Genomic DNA, 27,913 nt, shown 5'->3' on the forward strand with positions numbered 1-27,913 from the left:
TTGTCTTCCAAAGTCCCTGTTAGACATGATGGAGCCCTGTTCTCCAGCAGATGGCTGAACACCTGCCTGCCCAGGGTAAGTGGTGAGCGAACTCCTTGCTTTGTTTGCACACACAACTTTTGCTTTCCCTACTGAACTGTCTCAACCTCAGCCTATGAGTTTTGTCACTTTTACCCTTCTGACTCTCTCCTCCACGTCACCAAGGAAGGGAGAGCGAGCAGCTGTGCAGGGCTGAGTTGCCATCTGGGGTTAAACCATAACACCAAGGTAGTCTTGAACACCATCAAAGAGGTGGTAGAATCTTGACCATGCTGATAGTTTAAATACAAACCAACCAACACACCAGAAGTGTCCTTTTATCTAACCAGAATTTCCCAGTTCTACCTTGTGTCTGGTGCCTGTTGCCTCAGGCCTTATCAGGCACCTCTGAGAAGAGTCTGGCTCCATCTTCACTGAGTCCTCTGACATAGCAGCTGCAGAAAGGAGTAAGATTCTTCTCTGTGCATCTTCCTCTCTAGCCTGAACCAAACCCAGGTCCCTCAACCCCTCACTGTACACCGTGTGCTCCAGAGCCCCGCCCTCTGGAGCACTGAGCACTCTCCTCGGTTTGCTGTTGTCCACAACTCTGCTGAGGGTTCACTCCTGTCCCCCAGGTGACAGACACTTAACAGCACCAACCTGGTTCCAACACTGATCCCTCTCAGATACCACTGCTTGCTGGCTGCCAGCCAGACTTTGCACCATTAATTCATTCTTTCATCCCAGCAGTCCAGCCAACCTTTCAACCACATTATCTTCCACTTGTCCAGTCCCTATCTTGTTGCTGTAAGGATAAGGACACTATGGGACACTACTGGAGCCCTTGCTAAACCCAAGGTGTGCAGCACCCACTGCCTGCCCCTTGCCCGCAGCACTGGTCACCTTGTGACAAGGATTTGTCCTTCATAAATCTATGCTGGCTGCTCCCAGTGACACTGTTGGACATTCATGTGAAATGCTTTCAGGAGTATTTGCTCTATAACCAGTCCCATGGATTGAGGTTAGACTGAACCAGAACTTCCTTCTGGCCCTTTCTTCTTTTGGATACTTGCCAGTTGCATGACATGGATATGGAAACCTGCACAGATACCCCTCAGGTTGGCAGAGGACCCCTGGATAACAGATTTTGCATGTAGTCTGGTTTTTTAGTACATCTACAGACAAGTATAGTATGGCCAGTCTTCGCGAACGAAGATTTGGGAAAGGTCTTTACCCTTGGAGCCTGCGCAGTGGATTTTTTAGGTGAGACACAGTGTGCGCTGAACTGAGCCCACCCTTTAATCCTGAGGTTCATCTGCCGGGGCCGAGCGAAGCTCAGACAGTGGCAGCGAGGTCCTCAGGATGTAGGTTTGTTTAGTGACCTTCTCTTAGATGGATGGCCTTACAGGGCTGACGAGCTCCATCTGCCCGGAGGGGTTCCCTGACCGGGAATCGAACCCGGGCCGCAGCGGTGAGAGCACCACATCCTAACCACTAGAGCACCAGGGGGCCCCATCTACAGACAAACCAACCTGTAAAAAGTGCTCTCTCTCAAAAATCTGCAAGGACATTCAAGGACAGGCTGAAGAGTGAATCTAACTGAACAGAAGATTGGCGGTCTATGGATATACACAATTTTCTCAGTTCATTCCAAGGAATTCATTACTCTTACTCTATGGACTGTATTTCCCAGCTCAAGTTTAATTCTTTCTAACCTGCAATTTATGCCAATCACTTTTTTTTTTTCCTCCTAAACAATTTTAGCACATCTCAATTTCAAAAAGATGATCTTAGCCTTTACTGCTTCTTTTCTAGAGTACTCTGCTTGTTTCCTCAAAGGACACATTCTCCAGACTTGCTCTCATTTCCTCCTTGCTCTCATTTTCTCCTCCAGCTGGTCCATATTTTTTTTCATGACGAGAGGTGTTCAAACAAAATACTGAGGCATCCAGTGTTCAAACCAGAAGAATTACACACACAGTAACTGGTATAAGCAAATACCCTACAGGAAAAAAAAAATCATACACACAGAAACACAAAATCCCTGCCTGTTCTTCCCCATCTCTTATTTTGTTGTGCAGGATATCAAAGAGGGAACACAGGGAACCCTCAGAGGATAACACCAGTACTCGGAGCAGCACTGATAAGTTGGGCAAAGGCTGTAACAAATCACTGTGAGAAACCAGCTCAGAGTCAAGTCAGGCAGCACCCAAGTCTCTCTCTCTGATGAGGGATTAACAGACCCTTTTGAACAAAAGTAATCAACTTGGTTTATTGGCATTTGCCATTTGTGGCTTGAGGAAATGGATCCTGGTGAAGAACTCTTACCCATACCAACAAAAATTGAGGTATTAAATATGAATTTTTTAATCTTCCTGTTTTTACAGTGAAAGAGGGGTTTTTTGTTGTTTTTTTAATGGGCCTTTTTTTGCATCATATTTTAAAAATTTGCCTTTAGACAATACTCCCCTCATCCATATTTTAGACCATAGAGCAGCTTTTCCAGTGGATTCAGTTCCCCATCAGGAAATCTTCTAGATCACCTGAAGCATGGCAATACCTTAGAAGTCAAACTCGCTTGTCAGCTCACAAAAAGGCAAATAAAAAACTACAAAGCTGTTTCAGAGAGCTCAAGCATAAAGGTAAATAAGTAAATAAGTAAATAAGTAAAGTACCTCCTAAAATGAGTAGAAAAGCATGAATACAGCAGCTCAAAATGAACAGGTGGGATTTGAGCACTAATGGGAAGAAGAAAAAGGGATTTCTAATGAGTTTTAATTGAGAAGTTGTTACACGTGAAATAAAGAGTAGGTGGAACTGAAAAATAATACAGTTGGAGCAGCCTGAAAGAGAAGGAAATCAGGTCATGAAGATAGGTGGGAATAGAATGGGAATGCTTCAAATATGAACAGTTTGATTTTTATGTAGGAGAAGAACAAAAATGAAGGGGGAGCTGAAGTTGGCAGCATATTATCAGGGCACAAGATAGAGCATTACTGACATGAAATCTTTCCATACATACAAGAGAAAAGAGGATCGTGAGAGAGGCCACAAAAAAAAAAAGCAAGTTTCCATTTATAAGGTAGCAGGAAATTATAGAGTATGAACTATCATTTTGCCAGGAAGGACAGGAGTGAAACAAAGTTTAAGTCATGAAGGTATTAAATAAGGCAAATTTTCAGAGAGGTCCAACTTTTCAGTGCATTACTAAATATTTTGATGAACACAAATGGATTTTTAAATGCCTTCCAAATAACAGATTTATGAAATTACAATCCTCAGTATATTTGCTAATTCAGAGGGAAGAAGAATAATTGGGAGCAGAAAAATACAGATTTTTGAATGTGAACAAAGACGACTTGCATTGAATTCTGCTCACAAGAACCTTCTGCTTATATGTTAGTTACGTAATAAGTTGAAGAGAAATTAATTTGGCAGCCACTGAAGTGCACGTAAAGAGAACAGAAAGGAAAGATACAGAAATTCTTCACTAAAAGCAAACCAGCATTTTGATTCTTATTCCTTTTTATGAATGATAAGATACACATTTTTCACTCAATCATTCAAGCAAATGCTCATGCTGACAAATCTCAGCAATTTTGATTACCTTGCAAACAGGAGGCAAATTTAATTGCTTCTCTATGTAACCCAAAATCTGGATCCCAAACCCTGTATTTGATAAACACTGGAAGAAGGTAGGGTTGGATATCTCCGCCTTTCCCTCTCTGCATACAATAATGGTTTTCACAAATCTCCCAAAGGATCCACACTTGTACTTTGTAACCGTCCTGCCAGTTGTGTGCAGTGCTCAGCCAAAACAACTTTTCCTTATTATTACAACAAATTCTGCATTAAACTCCCGTCTTATATCCTCATATATCTTTAAAAGCCTATCTTTGCTCTATGTCTTAAGAGTTTCAGCACAGGCCCTACATCACTGTCATATGAAACTAGAATCATTTTAAAATGTCCCAAAAATAAACCTGAACTGGCCATCCAAGCCTGAGAGCAGAGCTGATCCTCCCCTCGTGGAGTGCACACTCAAGTGAGCCCCCGTGACGTCCCTAAATTGGATGTACAAATGCTTAAAGCTGAATAAAAAAAAAAAAAGTGGAGAAAAATGATCACTTCAGCTCGGTAGTTTTGCTCCCACACAGATGACAAAGCCAAGTAAATGCTGCAACCTGGAGGTATTTCTGTAAACACAAACATCTTCCACATGTACCGTGCCATCTGAGAGCTGGCCATCTGCAGAACAGGCAAGAACATCAAATTTGAGGTGCTGTCACAATCCTAAGGCACTGCACTGGTAATTTATGAATTTGTAGATTAGTATTTACTCCCATCTTTGATATAATCCAATGGAAAAAAAAATACCAACATTACAAACACATGAAAATTATATGTTGCCTGGCATTTACTTCAAGTGCCAAGGCAGTATCCAACACACTTGGATTATAAAGCACTTAGACTCACAAAATACCAGGAAGGTGACAATCAAAACTGAAAAGAGAAGGATCTCATTTTGAGGTTATTATTAGTAAAAAGTAAGGGGGAATTGCTGGTTGAAAAAAGTCTTTTTAATCACCTTTTATTTAAAGTGGTCAAAAACTTTTTTTAATTACATGAAATGTGGCAGCTTGAGGCCAAACCATGGAGCTCATGACTGAAAACTGAGAGGACCCTCTAGCAATAGGAAGTTCAAATTCCTAATAAGGCAGCAGGACTGCAAGTCCTTTTCCAAATTACTTTTATACTGTCTGTAGGCAGACAAGGAAAAGACAACCACTAATGAATAAAGCAGCCAAACCATTCAAGATAATCTGCAGTTTCTTCCAGACAAGATGCAAACACCAATTTACGCTCATCAAGTGACTTAAGTCACGAAAAAGCTTGAAATCCAAGAAAAGATTTCACCTATGTACCCAAGGAACTGAAAACTGCCTTTGTTTGAAAACAGTTTTTTCTGTCATTCAGCAAAACTAAACCAAAGGCATCAACAGATTTCCCTGGAACATTCATGGACTGCAGGCCAGAAATAAGAAATTGTGTTTTGCCCTGAACCTCCCCAAGTCAGCATGAGGAACAAATTTTATCAAGGCAAGAATCCGTACACACAGGTGTGTTCCCAGGGACACCTGCAGGAGTGTGGAGGGGACACTGGGGAGGAAGAGGGGGATAAACCAGCTCAGAACAAGCCACAATGACTTCCTGAGTGTGTTCCACTGCCTGGAATGGAAATGGAGCTAAAATTCCCCAATTTTCCATTTCATTTACAATCCTGCCATTTCATTAAACACTTCTGCAACCCACAGAAGCACTTCAAATTCAAAACATTTCAAACACTCGCCTTTTAACACAAAGGTCATACTTGCATGAACAAATTTAAATACAACTGTAACTATCAACTTCCACCAGCTTTGAAAAATCAAGTCTTCTGCACTCAGCATTTTTTTTTATATACTAAGGAAAGGATCACATTCTCCCCGGCAGCACAATAACAGCTGCAGAAGTCAATTGAGCGCATTTATTTTGCGATTTTTAATAACAGAAGTGAACTTTTAAGGTGTGAAAATAATCCAGTGCAAGAGAATGATCAGCAGAATCCATAAAATGACAGCAGGCTCATCAGGAATATTCATTTGGATGCCATTCTTAGGAGTGCCTGTATTTTAAAACCATCTGTTATGGAACTGGAGCAAAGGGTTCTTGTCTGGAGATGGCCACTGGCAATACAACCTCTTGAACTTAGGATTTGTGAAGTTTTAGTTCACTTTTATAGACATAGCAAAAAGGCTCCAAGGCAGATCTAACTGATCTCATTTAGGACCCACCGACTTTACTCTGTATTGGATTAATGTAATAAACAGTTCCTGTGAAGTACATAAAGTTATTTTTAATTTGGATAAAAATGCAGAGTTGACTATTTCGACACCACTACTGTCACTCTTCTCACTCAGTCATCCCCATTTGTTCGTATCATAACCCCTATTTTATCACTAAATACTCTCTATGACTCCTAAAGCATCACCTTCTCTACTCCTCTGCTTTCCTCAATCCTGAAAACAGCCTCTGCCACCCCCAGCCCTTGACACAGCATCCTGATTTAGTCTGGCTGATCATCTCGGATCACTGAGCATTGCCCACTCCTTCCCCACCACACACACCATCTCTGGGTGAGGCCAACACATCACACTCAGAGCTTTCTTCCAACTTTCACACTCCCCTGTTCTTTTCCGTCTGTTTTCAATGCCAAATCCCACCACCTCCATACTGAATTTCCATACCTCTTTGGGTCATTATTCTATTGTCTATCCATTTCTTATTGTTCTTAGAGAAGTTTTACCTTCTTAAATTTGTTATTTCTTCTCTTGGTAAACAAACCACAAGCAGAACCAGTCCTGCATTCCTAGAGGTCACCCGGGAGTGTTCCAGAGGCACCCTTCAGGAGCCTCTTTTTGGTAGGCAAGTTATCTTTTCCCCGGACTACCTTTTACATGAATTACCTGTTTCAGGGTTAGGGTGAGTGCTTACTCTGCAGGCAACTTACAGATGGGAGCATGAGCTCATAACCAGACACTCAGGACCACGGAAAACTTCAGCCAAAGTATCTTTAACTCAGTCACAATCAGCTCAAAGAATATTTTCTGGTTTTAAACAGAACTGGTCCTGCTTACAGTGATCCTTAACCTTCTAACATTATCCAGACTCCAGAAGAAACTCGAATGGAATTATTTAGTGATCTCCTGAAATGTTACATTATAGTTAAAAAAATAAATAATTCAAATATTAGAGCCAAAGGAAAGTCAAAACTTCACGTATGGTCTGAGCAAGCATTGCTGCTAAAAGCAGTCAACCTATTCTTCCCTTTCCTCCCTTGGTTATTTATTCCTAGGACTACATCCTCCTTTCTGCTGGAAAGCTATTTTCCCCAATGCTGAGGGGCTCACAGGTGCAGCCAGGCAGTTCAGTCTGCCACAGAACACCACAATAAAATGCTCCCTGAGCTTTGCCTTTTTCAATATGCACAATCCACCCCATCCCTTCTGGGCTCTCACTTCTTAATGCTCCAAAAAGGACAAAGAGGAGCTCAACTAACTGTGCTCTGCTCCTTGGTACAAGGTTCTACTCAAAATTAAATATTAATAGTGAACTCTGCTTATTAATAAGAGCTGATACTTATACCCACTTTATTTGAAACCTTTCCAGAAAGTGTAAGAATTTCCTCATTATATATTTTAATCTTTTTTAAATTATATTTGGAATTTAATAGAAAACTTCTTATCAAGGAGTGTACTTTACATTCTAGGTTTTGACAAGATATCATTAATATTAATTATATTTTAAAAATTATTACCTCCAAAGCAAGGAACCTTAAATGACTGGGTTGCCAGAAATATCTATTACAACATTAATAGTTAAAAAACAAAAGTGTGGTTGGCCTGAAAGATCTCTAAGTAGCAACCACACAATCTTTACAAAGGTCATTTTTTATATAGCTGTTCATGTGAAAAAAATCAAGCTAAAATTAGAAAAAAAATTAAAAGCTAGGAATGGTATCTAGGGAGTATATGGTATCAGTTTTCTACTGTGGCTCCACATTGGAAAGGGACTAGGCCTAACACTAGTGTAGTGATTATTTTAAATCATTATTGGTAGGAATCATGTTTGGCCTTTCATTAAAGCAAACAAACAAACAAGAATATTTTAAAAATGCCCTCTTTTTTATGACCATCTTTATTCATATTCTCATGGTACAAGACATCTCAGCAAGCTGTGTGCATGCAGAGTACACAAGAATTGGGTACTAACACAAAGGGAAATGCAATAACAGTGCTTCTGAAATCAACTAAGGAATATTCTGTGGGCATGGAGGATATATGGATAAGGAAAAAGCAAAAAAAAAAAAAAATTAAGGAGCAAAGTTAAAAAAACCCTATATGGCCAGGTAGCTACCATGCTTAACGCTAAAGTAAAGAAAAAGCCTTCTTCCAAGGCTAAGATAAGACATTGTAAACTCAAGGGGTTTTTTTCCATCATCATAATTAGTACCCTGAAAAGAAAAAGAAAGGAAAAGAATGAAGAGATTTATTTAGAACAACTGCAAATGACTCATTGAACCTGCATATCCTCCAGGATAGAGGACTTGTTGGCACAGAACTCAAAATGCGGTTTCCATGAGAACAGAGGCACATCGTGGTATTTTTAATGTCTTCTCCTAGGAAATAATCTACATTTAAAATATGGAAACTAGCATTAGGGAGCTAAACCAAAGTTAAACTTAGGTTCATACCCCAGTGGAATACTTTTTGTCTGTAATAAAATAAAGCAATTCTGTAGCAGTACCAAGAGGACAATATCCATGTTATTCCTAATTGTGCTGCATTCATCACATTCTGTAACAGTTTTACTCTTCCCAATAAGAGCAATATTAAAAAAGAGGTATTCAAATAATTACTTAAACTCTACCCTATCAAACAAGCCCCAGAAATCATCCTGGCTCAATAACTCACACATCCAGCACAGAAAAGAACACCCACAGCTGAATTACACCGCACTGATCCACAAGTCCCCAAGGGCAAATCTGAACTAATTCTTGCTATGAATCAAGGCAATCCCAAATACCAATTAAACAGAAGAGTTTCTTTGGAGAAAACAGTATTTTTACTATTCAGAAGTAGTACTTGATACAAAGGAGGAAATAACGCTGCCAGTCCATGCCCACTGCGCTCCACCCCAGGAATCTGATGAGGGTTCAAAGAGCACCTGACTGTGGGTTCTGCAAGCCTGGTGTCACCTGGCATACGTGGGGGGCTTGCTTTGTTAAGTGGAAGAGGGTAACCACACCTGGGTGCTCCTGCCTCTCCTAATGCCAGGGTTCTGACTCTTAGTGCACAAGCTCATGGCCAATACTTACCTATAACTAAGAACCAAGGAAGAATTTTTCCACAGTACTCAGACTTTTTATAGTATTGACAAAACAGTGCCAGAAATCTGAAGAATAACTTTGTAAAACTAACTCTAAAATTTCTGGTAGGTCAGACATCCAGATCAAAAAAAGGCACATAGAAAGCCTATTCTGAGTGCTGTGGACTATCCCTCACAGTACAAAGAGACAACAGTAGGCCAAGGGCCTTCAAAAACCCAAAACAAAACCAAAAAACACCCCCAAAAAATCCCACCAGCAGGAAAAATTTGAGGTGCAGGCAACTGAACCAGGAGATGGTTTTTACAAGCCTTGGATATAAGTGAGGGAAAACAAATCATGTGCTAAGCAGACATTTTGGGGATGGGGGAACTCTCCATGTGAGTCTGCCTGGGATGTTTTTGGTTTTCCTCTACAAACAGGCATTTAAAGCCTGCCATTTCAAAGCCCAATTCCTTCAGGAGCACATTCAAAGCAAATGGTTTCTGATCAGAAAAAAATACCTTTAGGAAAGCTTTTCTGCCCTGCTGGCAGAGCACAAGTGCCTCAGTACCACATTTTGAGGCACAAGAAAGATGGACACATTGTCTGCTGCTGCTGCTGAAACATCTCCAAACAATGGCTTGGTAAAAATGTCATTCCTAAAGAAGCGTTGCTAGTAGAAAATTACTGGTGATCTTTTTGTCCAAAGCAGTTGTATTAAGAATTAAATGAGTAAATTAACAGCAGAAATATAACAGTGTTATTTATGGAAACTGTAAGTGCTTGTTTATCCTTACCTTCTTCTGCCTCATCCTCCTGGGATGACATAGGCCCTCCTCCACTTGTTGGGGTGACTAATTCTTCCTCTCTGGCAGATTCTCTTTGCAGACTGACAACTTCATAAATCGCATCTCCAGCACTTGTGTGGTTTTTTCCTTCAGACTGAAACAGAGTACGGGTATGTATTAGGTCCCCGCTTAGAAAAATAAGGCTGCCAAAGGCTAAGCAATAGTTTGGGCAAGACTCCCTCAGATTTCTTTGCCTTGGCACAAGTAGATGGCAATATCTGACACTTCTGTTTCTCTCAGCTTTACAGGTAGAAAATATAAATAACACCGCATTATTTCCAAAGCTGCCTCTTAACAACCATTTTCAGTGTTGTTCAGAACGATGATAAAAAAAGCTTTCCAATTTCAGTAGCTATAATGAGTTGAGGTCAAAGAGAAATCTCAGCTAAAGAAGAGGGGAGAACAAACAGGAAAAATACTGGAATAACTGAAACAGGAGCTGAATGCCTGAGGGGGGAAAAATTAATTGTAAAGACAAGACTAAAGAAGAAACAAAGCTGTAAATTGTAAAAAGCTCCTTTTAGTGCTTTATTTACTAAAAATCAGAATAACTCATCTTTCTTCCATGGACCATAATTTGAAATATACTCCTTCCTATGGGGAAATGTCATGGAACCCCAAAACAGGGGGGGTTGGAACTAAATGATCTTGAAGGTCCCTTCCAACCCAATCCCTTCTTTGATTCTACAACTTTCTTATGAAAGTTAGTTAAATATACTTCAGCAGTTGCAAGTTTTAAAATAAAAGGAGCATTAGTTTCTCCTCTGAGTTACAATTCTGAACACAGTTATTTTTCAGTGACATGCAGTGATTAATATACTTGTAGAGAATTGTACAGAACTGCAAACTAATGATGGTATTAAATGAACCAGCCCAAAATGTACTATTTTGTTCTTTGTGCATCTTGCCTAATCAGTTAAAATAAGGTAATTTTTGGAACATATTAAAAACATCAAATTAACCATAAAAAACAACACAGTCTAAGGTAGAGAACATTCAATTTGTTTAAAAAAAAAAACAAAGTTAGGATGAAGTTGAAAGACTTCAAAATACCTGCAGCGACATACTCATGAACTGCAATTTCAACAAGCTGGTGAAATTATGCAGATGAGCAGCTTAAACAGGGACTGCTTGGACCCACAAATATAAACTACTTGATACTGAGAAAGCTTTCTTACGGTATGTTCGTATGTTCGTCGTTCAGTTCTGCTTCCTTCAATGAAAGGCTCCAATTATCAGCCAGTTTTGCTGACTGAACTCACAAAGTGAGTTTAATGAACTTTGGGGTTTAGGCACAAATACCCTGGTTTTGTAACATTTAGCAGGATGATCTTAGAGCCATTATCCCTGTATGGTCGCAGAACACCATTATCAAGTAATTACAAAGTACTTGGTTAAATCAATCAAGTATTGATGCCCCAAACATTATTAACCATCGCTATCTACAGCTTTTATTTCTGAGGGAGTAAGGCATGAGGCACTGTGGGCTTTGCTCTGTGTTACAAGGATTACATGTCTCCAGCTCCTTGCACATGTTCTAGTCAACTGCAAGACCCATCTGTATAAAATGTACGTAATTTGGTTACTGGTTTTCTCTGAAGCACAAATTTGTTATCTAGAGGAACCCACCCTTACAAGGATCATGTCCTAACGATGAAAATGTGCATGAGCAGCACAGTAAGACAGATAGAAACAAAGAACAATCCTAAATTACACATCAACCTGTCAGTTTTCTTATCTGACTGCACCTCACCAAGCTTGGTTCAGACTACTAAATCTGTCTGAATCCTTCCGCAAAGCTATTTCCCAAAAAGTAAGAGTGTCCTGAGGCACAGTACCTTTCAGAGGTATGGGCAGGAACAGCTACTGCAATGCAAACTGTTCAGCTGCTAACTGGAGAAATAAAGATTTGCTACAAGTCACCCAGAGAGATCCTGTCATCCACAATCAGGACCTAATCCTGGAGAAAGATTCCTAGAACTAAAAATATTCCTTTCCCAGAGATCTGCAGAACAGCTCCTCTGGATTTTGCAGCAGGAAGAAATACATGTGTTTCTTCAGGGAAGGGAGGCACGTGTGTGTTTGCCACAGTATAAGAGGTGAGAAAAAGAAAGCATCCATATTACCCAACTAAAACCGGTACAGTTGCAAGTGATTTCAAAGGCAAGCTGAACTGATTAGAGATAAGTATCAAACAGCTGAGAATGGAATATTTTCAAATGTATTTAATTTCAAAATGCAGATATTCTCATTTGCATGTAACAGTTGGTTTTCTCAGATTTTCTAAATTCTAAGTTGCTATGCTAATCTCTAGAAGAAATACAGAAACAGCACTGCATGAGATTTATTTACTTGCTAAGTGTTAAACACAGCAGCACTTTCCCCACGGAATATCAACAGAGCTTGTTTTTGTCGTGTGCCCCACAAAAACACGACAACACCAATGCTCCCATTAGGCTCAGTAAAATTAAATCACTGCTCTTTGGTTTCATTAGTCAAGATGATGGACCACTATTCCAGTGCACACAGTACAGCCGGCCTCTGCCCTTCACTTTTTGAGCCAATACCAAAACATAAGTGTTTGCAGAAAGAAAGTCAACAGAGGCTGCAGGAGGATACAAATCATCCTGCAGTGATCCTGGGCACACATACCCCCTGTATGCACCTCAGCCAAGGCCAAAAACAGAACAGACTTTAGCTGCAATCTTAACAGCCTGGCTCTTTTCAACTTCTGCAATAGATTCCTTTGCCTTCAACGGGTTAAATTCTTACAGCCACCTACCTTCACATTGTGAATGTCAGTAGCTCTTTGATTTTACATCATCATCATCATCATCATGGCTGGGCTTTGCGAACGAAGATTTGGGAAGGCTCTATACACATTTGTTGCATACACATTGGTGACTTATGAGGCCAATACAAGACAGACATATCCGATTGTTCTTTCTGCGTTGCCTTTTCTCCTCGAGAGTGATCCTGCGTGTGTTCTCGAAGGAGACAGCTGCGTTATAGATGGTGTGTCTCCAGGCCTCCCGATTGGAGGCCAGAGTAGACCAGTTATGGTGATCAGTATGGCCAAGGCTGAGATGTTGTTTCAGGGAGTCCTTGTATCTTTTCCTCGGGGCTCCTCTCTTGCGACAGCCAGTGGCAAGTTCACCATAAAGCAGGATCTTAGGGAGGGGGTGGTTGGTCCTTCATCCTGGAGACGTGCCCTGCCCAGCACAGCTGTGTTCTCAGCAACATGGCTTCTATACTTGTGACTGCTGCTTGTTCTAGAACAGATGTGTTGGTCACATAATCTGACCAGTGGATGTTTAAGATTGTTCGAAGACAGCGTTGATGGAAGCGTTCCAGGAGTCGCAGGTGGTGGCGGTGGATGACCCATGATTCGGATCCATATAAGAGAGTAGACAGCACTATGGCTCTGTAAACACTGATCTTGGTACTTTTCTTCAAGTGTTTATTACGCCATACTCTTTTATGGAGTTTTCCAAAAGCATTGTATGCCTTTGCTAACCTGTTGTCTATCTCTCCGTCAATCTTACCACCCGAGGAGATGAGGCTCCCTAGGTAATTAAACTGCTGGATTGATTTGAGTTCTGATTGGCCAATGGTGATATGGGGATGAAGGGGGACTTCCTGAGGTGAAGGTTGATGGAGAACCTCTGTCTTCTTTAAGCTGACTTCCAGCCCAAAGAGCTCAGCAGCATCTGCAAAGCAGGATGTTAAACACTGCAGAGCTGCTTCTGTGTGGGCGACAAGGGCGGCGTCATCAGCATAAAGCAGCTCCTGGACAAGATGGTTTAAGGTCTTGGTGTGGGCCTTCAGCTGCCTTAGGTTGAAAAGGCTTCCATCAGTACGATATCGAATGTAGATACCGTCCTGATCATCGAGGCCTGCCGTGGCCCTTTGGAGCATCATGCTAAAGAAGACTGTGAATAGGGTAGGAGCGAGAACGCAGCCTTGTTTCACACCATTCTTAATTAAAAAGGGCTCAGAAAGTGCATTGCCATATCTGACTTGACCGTGTTGATCTTCGTGGAGTGAGATGATCATTTTAAGGAACTTGGGGGGACATCCTAAATGTTCCAAAATCTGCCACAGACCTTTTCTGCTCACAGTATCAAAAGCCTTGGTGAGGTCGACAAAGGTTACATAGAGACCTTTGTTCTGTTCCCTACATTTCTCTTGCAGTTGTCTGAGGACAAATACCATGTCTGTGGTGCTCCTGTTGGCTCTGAAACCACACTGACTTTCAGGAAGGATTCCTTCTGCTATAGCAGGTATTAGTCTGTTCAAGAGTATTCTTGCCAGGATTTTGCCAGCAATGGAGAGCAGAATAATACCACGATAGTTTGAGCAGTCAGATTTAATTCCTTTCTTCTTATACAAAGTGATGATTACTGCATCACGAAGGTCTGCTGGTAGTTCGCCTAGTTCCCAACAGCACACCACAAACTCGTGAAATTTGGTGTGGAGTGCAAGGCCCCCATGTTTCCAGACTTCAGGTGGAATTCCATCAATCCCAGCTGCCTTGCCGATTTTCACCTGCTGTATGGCCTGGAGGGTTTCTCCTAAAGTGGGGGCAGTATCCAATTCATACTTTACTGGTTGTTGTGTGATGGACTGAATTGCTGAGTCTTGGACTACATGGTTGGTACTGAAGAGAGTCTGAAAGTGTTCAGACCATCGATTCAGAATGGAGGTTTTATCTGTCAGAAGCGTTTGCCCATCTGTGCTGAGTAGAGGGCTTTGTACCTGGTATGTAGGCCCCTATGCTGTTTTCAAGGCCTCATAGAAGCCTTTGTGATCGCCTGTATCCGCACATAATTGAGTTTTTTCAGCTAGATTGATCCACCACTTGTTCTGGATGTCACAGAGTTTCTGTTGGAGCTTGCTGCATGCGAGACGAAAGGCTGTTTTTCTTGTGTGACAGGATGGCAGTGCAAGGTGTGCTTGGTGGGCAGTTCTTTTCTTCCTCAACAAGTCCTGGATTTCTTGATTGTTTTTGTCAAACCAGTCCTTGTTCTTCTTGAGGGAGAACCCTAAGGATTCTTCGGAGGATTGCAGGATGCTGTTTTTAATATGGTGCCAAATTGTTTCAGGAGAGGAATCTGCAGAATCTGTGGAATGGTTTTCAAGCCTAGTTTGAAGGTTTGCCTGGAATCTGTCTCTAACTGTGGCTGATTGGAGATTGTTAATTTGGAGTCTCCTCCCTGGGATACTTCCCCTTTTAGGTTTGAATTTGAGACTGAAGTTGAGTTTACAGCACACAAGCCGATGGTCTGTTTGGCATTCTGCACTGGGCATCAGGCGGGTATGGTGGACATCGCGAACATCTCTCCGTCGCACCAGGACATAGTCGATGAGGTGCCAGTGCTTAGATCTGGGGTGCATCCAGGTTGTCTTCAGACTATCTTTCTGCTGAAAGATAGTGTTAGTGATGGTGAGCTGTTGCTCTGCACAGAATTCTAGCAGGAGTCGCTGTAGTTACCATTATCGCTGCAGTTTCCAACACCATGCTTGCCTAATATTCCTTTCCAGGCATCAAAATTCTCGCCTACTCTGGCGTTGAACTCACCAAGGATAATGATCTTATCATCTGCAGGCACCTTTTGGGTAAGGCTGCGCAGGTCAGCGTAAAATTTATCTTTTTCAGTAGGGTCAGCTTGGAGAGTTGGGGCATATATACTAAAGAGGACAACGTGTTGCTTGTTGTGGAGTGGAAGGCGAAGGGAGATAATGCGGTCAGAGTGACCAGTGGGTAGATTTTCGAGTTTGGGAAGAATAGAATTTTTGATCATGAAGCCGACTCCTGAGAGGTGTTTTTCGGTTCTGGGCTTCCCTGACCAAAAGAGTGTGTAACCGGTACCATGTTCTCTGAGGCTGCCTTCCTCGTGAAGGCGAACTTCACTGAGGGCAGCGATGTCGATGTTGAGACGTGACAGTTCATGGGCAGTTAGGGCAGAACGTCGCTCAGGACGTCCACTATCCGCAGAATCGAGCATGGTTCTGATGTTCCAACATGCTAGAGTTAGTTTAGGTACACCTTTGGAGGCAGGTGCGTGCCTTTGTCTTTTGATTTTACAATGAACAAGTAAAGAGCCATTTCCCAATTTCACCAGTCAAAGGGACCTGCTTTAGAAGTCTGCACACAGGTCAGATTGCATAAAATTGTGGAGAATTCAACAGGTAGGCTCAAAATACTTTAAGCCCACAAAGCCAGTAACTTACAGCTCATTACAATTCAGGTTACAAAGTGTGCTGGGTTTGGCTGGGGGACAGTTAGTTTTCTCCACAGTAGTTGGTCTGGGGCTCTGTTTTGGGTTTGTCCTGGATACAGTGTTGATAACACCAGGATGTTTTGGATACAGCTGAGCAAGCGGGCTTACACAAAGTCAGGGCCTTTTCTGCTCCTCACCCCTACCAGGAGGGAGCTGAGGGTACACAAGGAGTTGGGAGGGGACACAGCCGATCCCAAATGACCCAAGGGATGCTCCATATGGCATCATGCTCATCATATAAAGCAGGGAAAGAAGGAGGAAAGGAGGACCTTCAGAGTGATACCATTTGTCTTCCCAAGTCACTGTTACACTTGGCAGAGCCCTGTTTTCCAGGAGGTGGCTGAACACCTGCCATGGGAAGCAGTGAATGAATCCCTTGTTTTGCTTTGCTTAAGCACACGGCTTTTGCTTTCCCTACTGAACTGTCTTCATCTCAACCCACGAGTTTTGTCACTTTTACTCTGCTGATTCTCTCCCCCATCCCACTGTGGGGGAGTGAGCAAGCGGCTGCGTGGGCCCTGCTTGCCAGCTGGGGTTAAACCATGACCCAAAAGAGACTGAACCTTTATGTAGCTACTTAATCATTATGCATTGGAACATCCCTGAAATGAATAGTTCAAAGAAACAAACTGCTGAGGTGCAGGTGCCACGCTAACTTTATAAAGGCCCAACTAAGGCAGACAAGACAAATGCTCCCACCATCAACTTTTCTTTGAAATACCGGCATGCATTACCTGTTTTAGCTTCATGTAAAAAGTTTCTGTGAAGGTTTTCCTGCTAAAGTACCAGAAGCGTTCGTTGGCAGGATACACACGCACAACAGTCTCCAGCAAAAACCTGACTGGCTCTACCACTTCAGTAACAACCATATCCACAGCCACAGTCATGAAGACACGCTTATCTGCAACACAAAAACGAGTCACATACAGAAAAATCAGTCAAAGTTCAAATTTGTAAACTGCTGTTCGAATTGAAAACCTTTTCTGTGTAATTACTGATTCTACTGCACCTGTTTTATTTAGCTGAGTTCTACCCCTTAATGACTGTTGCACAGAATGAGAACGTGCATTAACCAGTGTACCAAGAACTCTGATAACTGTATAAACCAAAGACAGTATGTCCTTGTTTTAAAGACAGGGGCAAAACATCAAGCAAAGAAAACACCACTGAGATACATGATCCCCGTGAGACAAAAGGAACATGCACAGGATAAGGTCACATTTTGAAGTGTAGACTTTTAAAGAGTTTTGTTATACGCTACTAGAAATAACTTGGTTTGAAAATCCATCAGCAGGAACAGTGACTCTGACTGTGTATACTTGGATATGACTTTAAGGAACTGATGTGAGCTCTGCTTTCGGACAGGAAACAAACTCCAGATCTACATTCAGAGCTTTTACATCCCATCAGAGAACACAAATTCCAGCATTAGGAACTGTGCTACATAATCAAGCACTTGACTGCACCACTGCCAGCTGCCCCAGGATGCAGGGCATGAAATGCTATTTGTAATCAACTCACCTCACAGTTAAAAGAAACAGAACAGCAATGCTTGCTGTTCACAGTGCTGTGCTGAGTACAGGAGGCAGAAAACAACTTGCACGTGGCTCAGGACCCAAAAATCCTGGTAACCAGGGACAGGTACATCAGCCCCAAACACTGATTTAATGTCTCCCAGTCAGCAACATGCCATTCTGTGAACAACTATTCACAACTCTATGTTAACCATGTTTATACAGAAAAATTCCTAGCGATGGATTCTTGGAACATAATGGTGCAGACATGCACCCTGACTGCCAGGAGAAAGGACACACACCAAACCCCTGTCAGGTAAAACAAATATCCTGATTAGAATCCACTACCTTTAGGAGTTTCCTCATTAAGTACAAGAAACATGGGTGCATTAGGATTCCACATTCCAGTAATGACATAAGCCTTCCCATCAGAACTCTTTCCCATGGATTCCTACAAATAAAATCATACAGGATTCTATTAGAGTTATGGTTTGAGATCAAAGAGATTGAGCACAGGGAGGGGAAACAGTTCTAGGAACCTCAGAGTAAGGCTGTGTTTACTCCACAGAACACAATCTACACTAAGAATATGAAATAATGGAATGAGCTATTTACTAGTATGAGGCAAGTACATGCTTCCTCAAGTCTTCTGGAATAGTTCCTACAGGTCCAATAGGCCTGTTTGGAAGCCTCTTTATGGATGAAAGGAGATTGATGTTCCCTCTGCAACTCAGCTTGTCGTGGAGAAGTAGGAGTGACCGAGTTCTCCAGATTTAAATATAGAGCAGTGAGGTTGAAAGGAAAACACAAATGTCTATTCATATGCTACAGTCAAGAAATGGACTAACGAGTCATTAAATCCAGCAGTTAAAAATAACTGGAATGTAAATGTAAACAGAATTCCAGGTGGAGTAAAGCCAGGAATTCAAATATCAAATACAGTAAAAAGGTGTTACATAGGTTTATAGAAACTACAACACTTTACAAATGATTATCATTTATTCAGTTTTATGATCAAATAATAAAAAGGGAACTAATTTCAGCAAATAAAATCAGGAAAAAATGAGCTAGTAGATACAAACAGGCAAATAAACAAGTCCTACAAGAGAATACTGACAGGTGGAACCAGCAGCACGAGCACAGAAATGGACAGGGCAAAACTGGGACAATTGCAGAGCCACAAAAAGTCTGAAGGGTTTAACTCAAGCACTTCATAACTTGAAAATGGCTGTATTGTGATCCACAGAGAAAAAGTAATTTGGTAATAACACAGAAAGCATCATATAATTTTGTAGTTCTCTTACAAGCAGCCCTAAGAAATTAAATACAGTAGAAGAGAAGTGAATACTTCACACTCTGAGAAAGAATTTCAAATCAAATGAAGGAAATAAAGGCAAAAGTTTTCAGCCCCTTGGAAAAATAAGAGCACTTCCCTGGCACCCAAACATAAAAGCAATTACTTGCTCTAAATTTTTAGGGAATATGCTTAACACAATACAGAAAGCTCAGTTATTTTAACAACCTGATCTGTGCCTCAGCAATTGAACAAAAAACAGATGCCATAGGTTTCAACATGAACTGAAATATTCTGTCCATCTTATGTTTTAAGATATCAAATCCCAGGATTTAAGCAAAAATACCCAAACAAAACAAAAGAGAGGGTTTTTTTGTTGGGTTTTCTTGGGGCTTTTTTCCGATCACCTCTATCTTATTAGAGCTTATCAGAGCTAAGTATTACCATGTCTAGTAAATGCATGTCACTGTTCTTCACATTTCGTCCAGGGCTTAGCAGCATCCCAAAACACCTATGAAGTGTATTTAAAACAAAAACAAAAAGGGAAAAAAATGAAAAAGTATATACATTAGCTTTTCAAAACACTAAAGTATTTGCTTGAACATAATGGACAGCCACATACTGCTTCTAAAGAAAACCTTATGGAGCAGTTTTTTTGTTGGTGTTATGGCAACGCTCAGGAAACATCACATCATATGTTCTAGAAAAGACAATGGAATCATTTCCCAGAAAGGAGCTGGCAGAAATTAGCACTTGACCTGTGAAAACATGATCATTCTTAAGGACAACCTAGAACACTGAGTTTAAAGACACCAACAATTCCATCAGTGATGGAGACTGGCAGGAAGAAATTCACTCTCTCCCCAGTCCGTTTTAAAAATCGTTCTCATGCAATCATAGGAAAAGTTACAAACTCATCCATTCTATCATCCATAATGGCACTGGTGTAAAATATCATGAAGCACCATGGGCCCTTAAAAAAAAAAAAAACAAAACACAACAATTTGCTCAAATTTTAGACTTCATTCTTCACTTTTTAAATCTGAATCTGCATATTATACAGGGCCTTGAATTCCAGCCCAATCATTTTACAAGAAAATTTTCTTAATATTTTTAAGAGAAAAAAAAAAAATGTGATTCTCCAGAGATTTTCGAACTTTGTGACTACTGAAGGCACAAATCTGGGTCTGAAGTTTCTGCAAATCATCTTTATCTCTCTATTATGAATAAAAAACACCAAATAGAATGATGTGTTTGTAACAAACTGCAAGCTGATTTGCACCGGCTTTTTAGATCTCAAATGAGAAAACTTAAAAAAAAAAAAAAAAAAACACAACAGTTTGAAAGCAATTCCATCCTGAAATATTATGGAAAATTGGGGTTGTATTTTGGAGGGTTTTGCTTCAAGAATTTTTTCTTCTGTTCAGCTCAGTTCTCTGAGATAATCAGACAAAACAGTTTTTATCACTGACCCTCAGAATAATGCAATATGCTAAACAATATTGCTTAGATACATGAACACCAGCAACTACCATTTTAATAACACTATTAACTGTAAAAGTCTTACGATATGCAATTACTATTGCATATCTTACACAGTAAGTTCTCCCCTATTACACTTGGGTATATGATTTTCATTTTCCACCCCATTACACTCAACAGTAACTTACATCCACAACTGTATTTTCCCTTCTCCATACTCAGTCACTACTAGAATCCTAAAAATCCAAGTGGTAAATAAAAGAGGGGATGACAATTTTGATTTCTCTATATCCATATGCAGTGCCGTGTGAAGCACCCAAGGCAGCTCAGATGCAGGACCTGGATTTAGCAGGACAAGCTGGATTCCCTGAGAGACGAATCAGGGCAGGCAGAACCTGCCAGCACACTTACTACTGACTTACTCCCTCTTGTTCCTGGGGCAGAAATAGCACTGAGAGGGATATAATGGATAATAGTAGGGGAGTCACCACCTTCTGCTAAAGAGAACCGTAAGGCCGAGATCCAGAGGCAAAATGTCTGTGCCTTCCACAGCCAACAGCTCCCAGATCCTACTCTTGCTGTGCATCGCTCAGATGGACACAAGTTCTCATGTATGCCAGACAAAATTTTAGGGAAGTATGTTTAGAGAAGAACAGTGGGAGTCAGGAACAAGTAACCCCTGCCTCTCACAGAAGCAGGGAATTATGATGCCTGACAGCATCCTGCTGCAAAAGCAGTCAGGGTTTGTCTTCCCTCTTACTTCAAAGAGCAAGAGTTTAAATGAGTTCAGGAGCCTCACTTGCAGAGGAGCTGGATTCTACCCAAACGGTTTCTAACACATTCAGCCTCCAATGTGAGGAGGTTCAGTCACACCCCTGAGATTCAAAGTGACCTACACAGACTGTGGGCCTCACTCTCACTTCTGCCAGGGTGGGTTTCTGCACCTACAGTGCCACTGAGCTGCTCTGCGCACTTGCACACACTGCACTGGTTTCTAGCCCAGTAAAAAAAAAAAAAAGAACTGAAATTATTATTCATTAACGTATATTTCCATTTATAAAATACAGATGTTACTCACAGAAAAGGTTGATGGTGTTAACACAGTAACAAGTGACAGGACAAAGGGGCATGGTTTCCCACTGACAGAGGGCAGGGTTAGATTAGGGATTGGAAGAAATTGTTCCCTGTGAGGGTGGGGAGGCCCTGGCACAGGTTGCCCAGAGAAGCTGTGGCTGCCCCTGGATCCCTGCAAGTGTCCAAGGTCAGCTTGGATGGGGTTTGGAGCGACCTGGGCTAGTGGAAGATGTCCCTCCCCATGGCAGGGGGTGGAATGAGGTGAGTTCTAAGGTCCCTTCCAACCCAAACCATTCTGGGATTCTGTGATCTTTAAGAGTTTTCAGTACTGCTGATCAACCAACCAATATTCTGTAATTCAGTTCTAAAGACACCAGTCTAGACCTTAACCCAAGCTGTAGCTACATAACTCAGGATTAACTCTCCTGTATGACTGTTATCACACTGTATTTAAACACCATCGTATTGACAAAATAGTCAATCCTCCCATGTGTCAGAATGAAAGGCTATTTCACTTTCAGAATAACTTCCTTAAAGCCCCTCAATCCCATAAACAACTGAGACCTGACATCCCACATTGTGGGGCTGAACCTATGCAGTGAATGAACATCATCCCTTTACCTGCTTTGATCTAGACAGAAACCTGGCCAACCTCAGGGCAAACAGGACCCAAAGGCAGGAAGGGCCAAAGGAACTCCCCTGAGAGCGGCCTCCTGCACGGCCTTAAGCCAGCCCCAGCCCTGCCTCAATACCAGAAGGGGGCCAGTTCATCTGAGCAGTAACGTTAAGCTTTGACCTTCTGAGGTCATGACAAAAGTCTTGAAATCTCTAGACCAGAGACCAAATTTCTTCAGCAGTATTTTTTGCTCTCTTAATTTCCACTTAGAAATACTTCTGAAGACACAATAAATTGCCTAAAAACTCACTGTCTGATGTAACCTGCATTCACCTTTTATACTGTTTTTGAATTTTAATACTGTGCAGGGTTAAGACAATCTAAAATTACTTACAAGCCTGTGTATGTCATGCCAATTAAATAACTTTTTCACAGCAAAGCTAGTGGTGATAAAAATAACATCCTAATTGAATATCCTAAACAACACCAAAATAAAAGCTAATTTCTAAGAAAGGTAGCTTTACTTCAGGGAGAAAAACAATCAAAAGATATTCAGAAATGCTTCACTAACTGAATGCTGAAGCCAAAATTATTTAAATTAAAGATATTGAAAATAGGTGACTTTTTTTAAAGCCAATGAGTAGCAAAAGCACAGTTTTACACCACAGAAGAACCCTGATAAATTCTGCTTTAGATTCCTTGCCTAAAGTTTTCCTTTCATTTTTGAAGTAGGAGCCTGAAAGCAAGTCAAGAGATCAGTCTTATGTTTTGGGACAGCTGGGGGCAGGTTTTCTTGATCCTGATGTTACCATGAATTTCCTTTTCACTAGAATGGAATTCTCCTGTTGTTACTCTTTTGATAAGATTGCCATCTGGTGGCATAAATTCTATTGTGCAATCATATTTGTGTTATTGCTGTATTTTTTTCTGTCACATAACTCATAAAGTCAGAGAAAAGTGCATTAAATACTGTTCTTTCAAAAATTTCACCATTTTTACAAGACTCTTACCTTTCAATGGCCAGTTCTTTGTTTGAGAGTTGCTGAACTGTGATCACCACTTTCTTCTCAATTCCCTGTTTAAGCTTGAAATACAGTTTATCTCTATCCTTTGGCACAGGGCTAAAAGAACAGAAACATTCTTAAGCACAGGTATAGAACATGAACTGTTAAACACAGAAAAGAGCTCACATTTTCTAAATTTCCAATAAATTCAAAGTTTATTAGCTCTTTAAAAAAAAAAATTTAAAAAGAGATCACTGTATTTACTCAAGAAAATTGTTTTGACTCAAGTTTTTAACACACTTCCTACCATCTCTTCCATTTACACAGGCACACCTTGAGCATCCCTACCTGAAATCATACATTGAAATTAACTTGAAGTATCCTGGATTTTAATCTTTTTACAGAAAAAAACACAGAGAAGAAAATTGTAAAAGCAAAACAACAGCTTCCTTTTTATAACAAGTCTGCTCATGAAAGGAGGTCAAATGAATTTTGCTGCAGCACAGTGGCCGTGCATTCCGAGAGCAGCTGTGTGTTTTTTTCAAAGAGCTCTCTGCTTTTCCTTTTCCTTTCTGATTACCTAAAATTTCCTTTTCCATCATCTTCTTTGACTTCTAAGGAGACACTGAAAGTGTACACATCACTGTCTGGAGTGGGAAAAACAAAGTCCTTCACGTGGTCAGATGCTTGTTTGGATGAACGCTTGAATGCTGTGGAGAAACTGTATAAAATCCGACTGACCTGCAGAAAAGCCAAAGAATCAAGAGTTTAACCCAAAATAAGAGTATTTTTTGTGGGGTATTGTGATGTGGTTTTGGAGGTCACAGAAACACTATTACGTCTCTTATGCTGAACACAAACATGCCTCATGTAACACAAAACACTCAGCATCGGGTGTTTAATAAGTAAGTCAATTCAGTAACATCCCCCATTTCCATTCCTGTCACATTCCCTGCTCACGTCATGCTCAGTGAGTTAATATAAATTACAAGATCAGGAATGCAGCTCATTAGAGGACCTGGGTAATGTACTTTTCAGGTTGTGTAACAACACAACATACAGCTTGCTCTGGCAGATGTCAAAAACCAAGATTTCTTCTTTTTCAACCTTTATTCTTCTACCCTAAAAAGTCCTTTTCTCCTAAGCTGTCACATAGTTCTTCCTAAAATATGTAGGGAATGGTACTGTAAGATGGTTCTTTGTAATTCAAAAGGTCTACATTGCAACTTTAGTTTGAAACATACCCAAATGAGGCCTGAAAAACAGAGTATTTGTCTTAACCTTAAGATTTCTAAATCTTCCCATTAACGGTGCACTTTGGAGTTGTATTGAAATACTAAAAGAAACAAATTATATTAATATTCATGTATGACTGCTAACATATTTTTCAAGGTACTATATACCATTTCCACATCTGAACAACCTCTTAAATGTCGTATGGTAAAAGGGATAAGAGCAGTATTTTAATACTTACGGCCTCTTTAATCTCACAGGAGAAAACATGGATCTGGAACTCTTCTGTTCCGCAGCTGCTTTCCGTAAATGCAAAGCAGTCGCTCTCTGCAGTCCCGTTCTGCCCACGCACACAGAACAACACCTTGTAGATGGGGAACGAGGCAATCTCCACGTTGCTGCACTGATCTATTATTCTGGCACGGAAAGGAGAAGGGAAGATCAAAGGAACAAGTCAGTACGACAGGCAGGCCTCACTAAAAGGCTTTTCTGCAATCAGATAAACAAGGATCTAAACTTTAATTACTGCTGGTAATTGGTGTCTGGAAAACCCATCTCACACTGGGTTGAGATGTGGGAGGGCGGCTAGGACTCAAGAATTGGATTTTAGGGCTCTCAAACCATGACAACACCCAACATCTTGTGTCTGGGGACAGTTGCCATCATAAGAGCCTGGAGTGTAATTCCCTAATTCAAATGAAATATTGTGTACCATTGAAGGAAATATTAAATTGCATTTAAAGAGTAAAGTGGAAGAAAATAATACAGGTGCTTGAAGGTCCTTCTGTCTTCCTCCAGAAGATGGTAGTCAAATAAGCTCAGGCAAGGAAGGAAATCTAAACATATCCTTCAGGTGCCTTGGTATCTGAGCTTAAAAATAAAACCTTGGATATTGAGATGCTCCCCACTTCTGGATTCAAGACTGCTACAGGTGCATTTGTAGTGCACCCTGATTAAGAACCCTTGACTCTCTCATCACTAATTAAAAGACCCTTATCACGTGAGAAAAGTAAATGTTTTCTAGTTTCTAGAGACTGTCAGCACCTACATCGTGAGGCACATGCAGGTCTGAGCTGCCTTGGGCACAGCAGTGGCTGCAAACACAGATCAGTACCTCAACTCCACCACATTTGTGGGAGGGTCTAAAACTAACACTTCTGGAGCAAAGCCAAGGCCAGCAGGACTCCTGTTTTCTCAAGACATGTACCTTGGAGGGCATTACAGACCAGGGAGGTTGGAAGTATTATCAGCTCTCCCTTTCCAGTATCTCTCTTATTATCACATTTGAACAGAGATGCTGTAGAAGGAGATGCTTTTGCTCACACTGTATGGCAACTGTACTACCAGCCATGCACTGCAGGGGAAATCTGAGCTCATGTTTTGTTGCTTCAAAGGAATTTCTCAAAATTAACTGTCTTCAGCACAAACTTCAGGCACAAATCCAGCAATTCTACTTCCCTGTGCGAGTAGCCAAGTCAGAAACCACCTCTTATGTGTCTGCTCAAGTAACAAACAAAACACTTGGTGTGTTACCTTACAGAGCCTTCTGGAATGTTGGGAACATAGAGAGTTACAGGTAGAGGGGCTTGACTGGAGGACTTCATGTTTGCCATGGCATGGAGAGCTTCGGGTTCATTGCGAGGGGCTGACACCTTTGTGCAGCCCAAGTACGTGAGTTTGTTAAACAACACGCTGTCCTCTTCCAGGGGCTCACTGGGAGAGTACGGCCTTGGGGCAGAGACTTCTGAAAATGAAGAAACCACTTCTTTAACCATTTGCTTTTATTTTTACACAGTTTTTTTCTGAATGAGTTCCGTAGCAAAGTCTCCTACATTTTCTAGGGATAGATACAAGAGTCGATAGCCCAGCTCCAATACTAAGAAATCCACCTGGCAGATTAATATTAACGTGAAGTCTGTTCTAATCTACTGCACGTTGTCAAGTGTGGCATGGGGACAAATTGCCTCTTGATTCCCTTCAGCAAGCACTAGAACACAGCACAGACATTCCAAACCTTTCTAAGTAATCTGCCCTGTTATTTCTATTTATTACTAGAGATGATATTGCCATAACGCTTAAATCATAAAGGCTGCAAAACTGAATTATTCCTGTTGGGGCTGGAGTGGGGCAGGGGGAAGGTATCTACAAGTATTTGTTTGTTCTTGCTAAAGGTTGTGTTCTGTTTGAAGCATGTCAAGCAGGGAGCCAGTAAGGTAAGTTTCTCAAAAATACAGCACACGTGTAATTAAGAGATGGTTGTTTCCATTTCACATAAACTGTCTATCTTATTCTACCACAAAACCTTCTTTCTTTTATTTACCAAGAGGTGCTGTGGGAATTACCTAACAGAATATCACAGAAGTGTTCTGCATGCTGCTGAGGTAAAAAGAATTCTAATTCAAGGCACGAAGAGATGGTCAGAGCCTTGTATTCCTAATATATGTAATGGAATATATATGTTTTATATTGTACCTTTATATATATATATATATATATACACACACACATATCAATATATTTTACATAAAATATATACAATATAGTTTACCTAAAAAGCTTTAACTCCTTCCCTTTTCACCAAAACTTCAAACACCAGAAAAGCACCACAATAATTCCTATATCAAATCCAAATCTGGCCTTACTGCTACCTGGCTACAGGAGTAGAGCTGAACAGTCTCAGGTTACTCAGGGTGTATTTCATTCGCAGGCAGCACTGCCAGTGAACAGTGCCCTGAAAATTCTGGTTCCCCAGCAGCAGCAGCTCCACCTCAACTATCACTATCATCCATTCAGCAAATCATATGACCCTTAGTTCCAATTCATCCAGGGTTGGAGACAAAATGAAAATTATCAACCAGAGCAGCACAGAGCATCAATCTGATGATAATCTATTCCTATCTATAATCCTCAACTAATAAGAAGAGGAAGTCCCAGTACAATTTTGGAATGAAGCTCCAGAAAGCTTTATATTCGTTTTAAGGTTAACTTGAAAGTGCACAAAGAAAACCTTGCCTTATGTGACTAAAGGGGGAAGCACCCAGGCAATACCTGTTGTAGAAGGGTCCAAAACAAGGTGCAGAGATGGTGGGTTTGCCTGCCCTGCTGGGCCATCTGCAGCGGCCTGGCCACTGCCATCACTGCAACCTTCCTGGAGAGCATAGACATTTTGGTTCTTCTCAGAATCCCTCAGAATCTCTTCCATTGCCTTCTCCAACTGATCATCTCCATTGGAAAATACCTGCAAGCACGAGGAAATTTTTAAAGGTATTTGCAGTTTTATTTTCACTGTTATTTTTCAAACATACAGTCTTGCTCATGGCAAAAGTTAAGAAACTTTGCTGAATGAGACAACGCACTAAGAATCAACGATATTAAGTCAAATACAATCCAGTGTCACATCCCATTACATATAATGCTCATGTTCTCACTGCTAATCCAACAACCATCCATCAGACAACTACAGACCTCTCTTAGAATAACTGCTTTGTGTACTCAAATCCTCTGTTCAGAGCAAAGGCCAAACTTTGCTATAAAGAAAATTTTACTTTCTTAGTAACATCCAGCACATTTCAGTTGTTTCTGCAACTGTCCCCCACACAGGAGGGGTGCAAGTCTAAGGAAAGGGCAAAACAATGTCA

General features: G+C 41.0%; 1 protein-coding gene across 6 annotated transcripts in view; it reads right to left on the reverse strand.

Annotated features, from left to right (window-relative positions):
- Positions 1 to 27,913, reverse strand: part of RABGAP1L (RAB GTPase activating protein 1 like) — a 234,381-nt gene that overhangs the window by 186,723 nt on the left and 19,745 nt on the right. For all 6 annotated transcript variants that reach the window (XM_029964004.1, XM_029964006.1, XM_029964008.1 and 3 more), the window contains 9 exons: positions 27,324 to 27,513; positions 25,809 to 26,019; positions 24,517 to 24,691; positions 23,623 to 23,783; positions 23,049 to 23,159; positions 19,311 to 19,377; positions 17,921 to 18,023; positions 16,793 to 16,959; positions 9,724 to 9,868 (listed from right to left, as the gene is read on the reverse strand). In XM_029964004.1, coding sequence (XP_029819864.1) covers positions 9,724 to 9,868; positions 16,793 to 16,959; positions 17,921 to 18,023; positions 19,311 to 19,377; positions 23,049 to 23,159; positions 23,623 to 23,783; positions 24,517 to 24,691; positions 25,809 to 26,019; positions 27,324 to 27,513 — 1,330 coding nt within the window. The remainder of the gene's footprint in view (positions 1 to 9,723; positions 9,869 to 16,792; positions 16,960 to 17,920; positions 18,024 to 19,310; positions 19,378 to 23,048; positions 23,160 to 23,622; positions 23,784 to 24,516; positions 24,692 to 25,808; positions 26,020 to 27,323; positions 27,514 to 27,913) is intronic.

Source organism: Manacus vitellinus, unplaced genomic scaffold (genome assembly GCF_001715985.3).
Source record: "Manacus vitellinus isolate BGI_N305 unplaced genomic scaffold, ASM171598v3 scaffold_68_pilon, whole genome shotgun sequence".
NCBI lineage: Eukaryota > Metazoa > Chordata > Aves > Passeriformes > Pipridae > Manacus > Manacus vitellinus.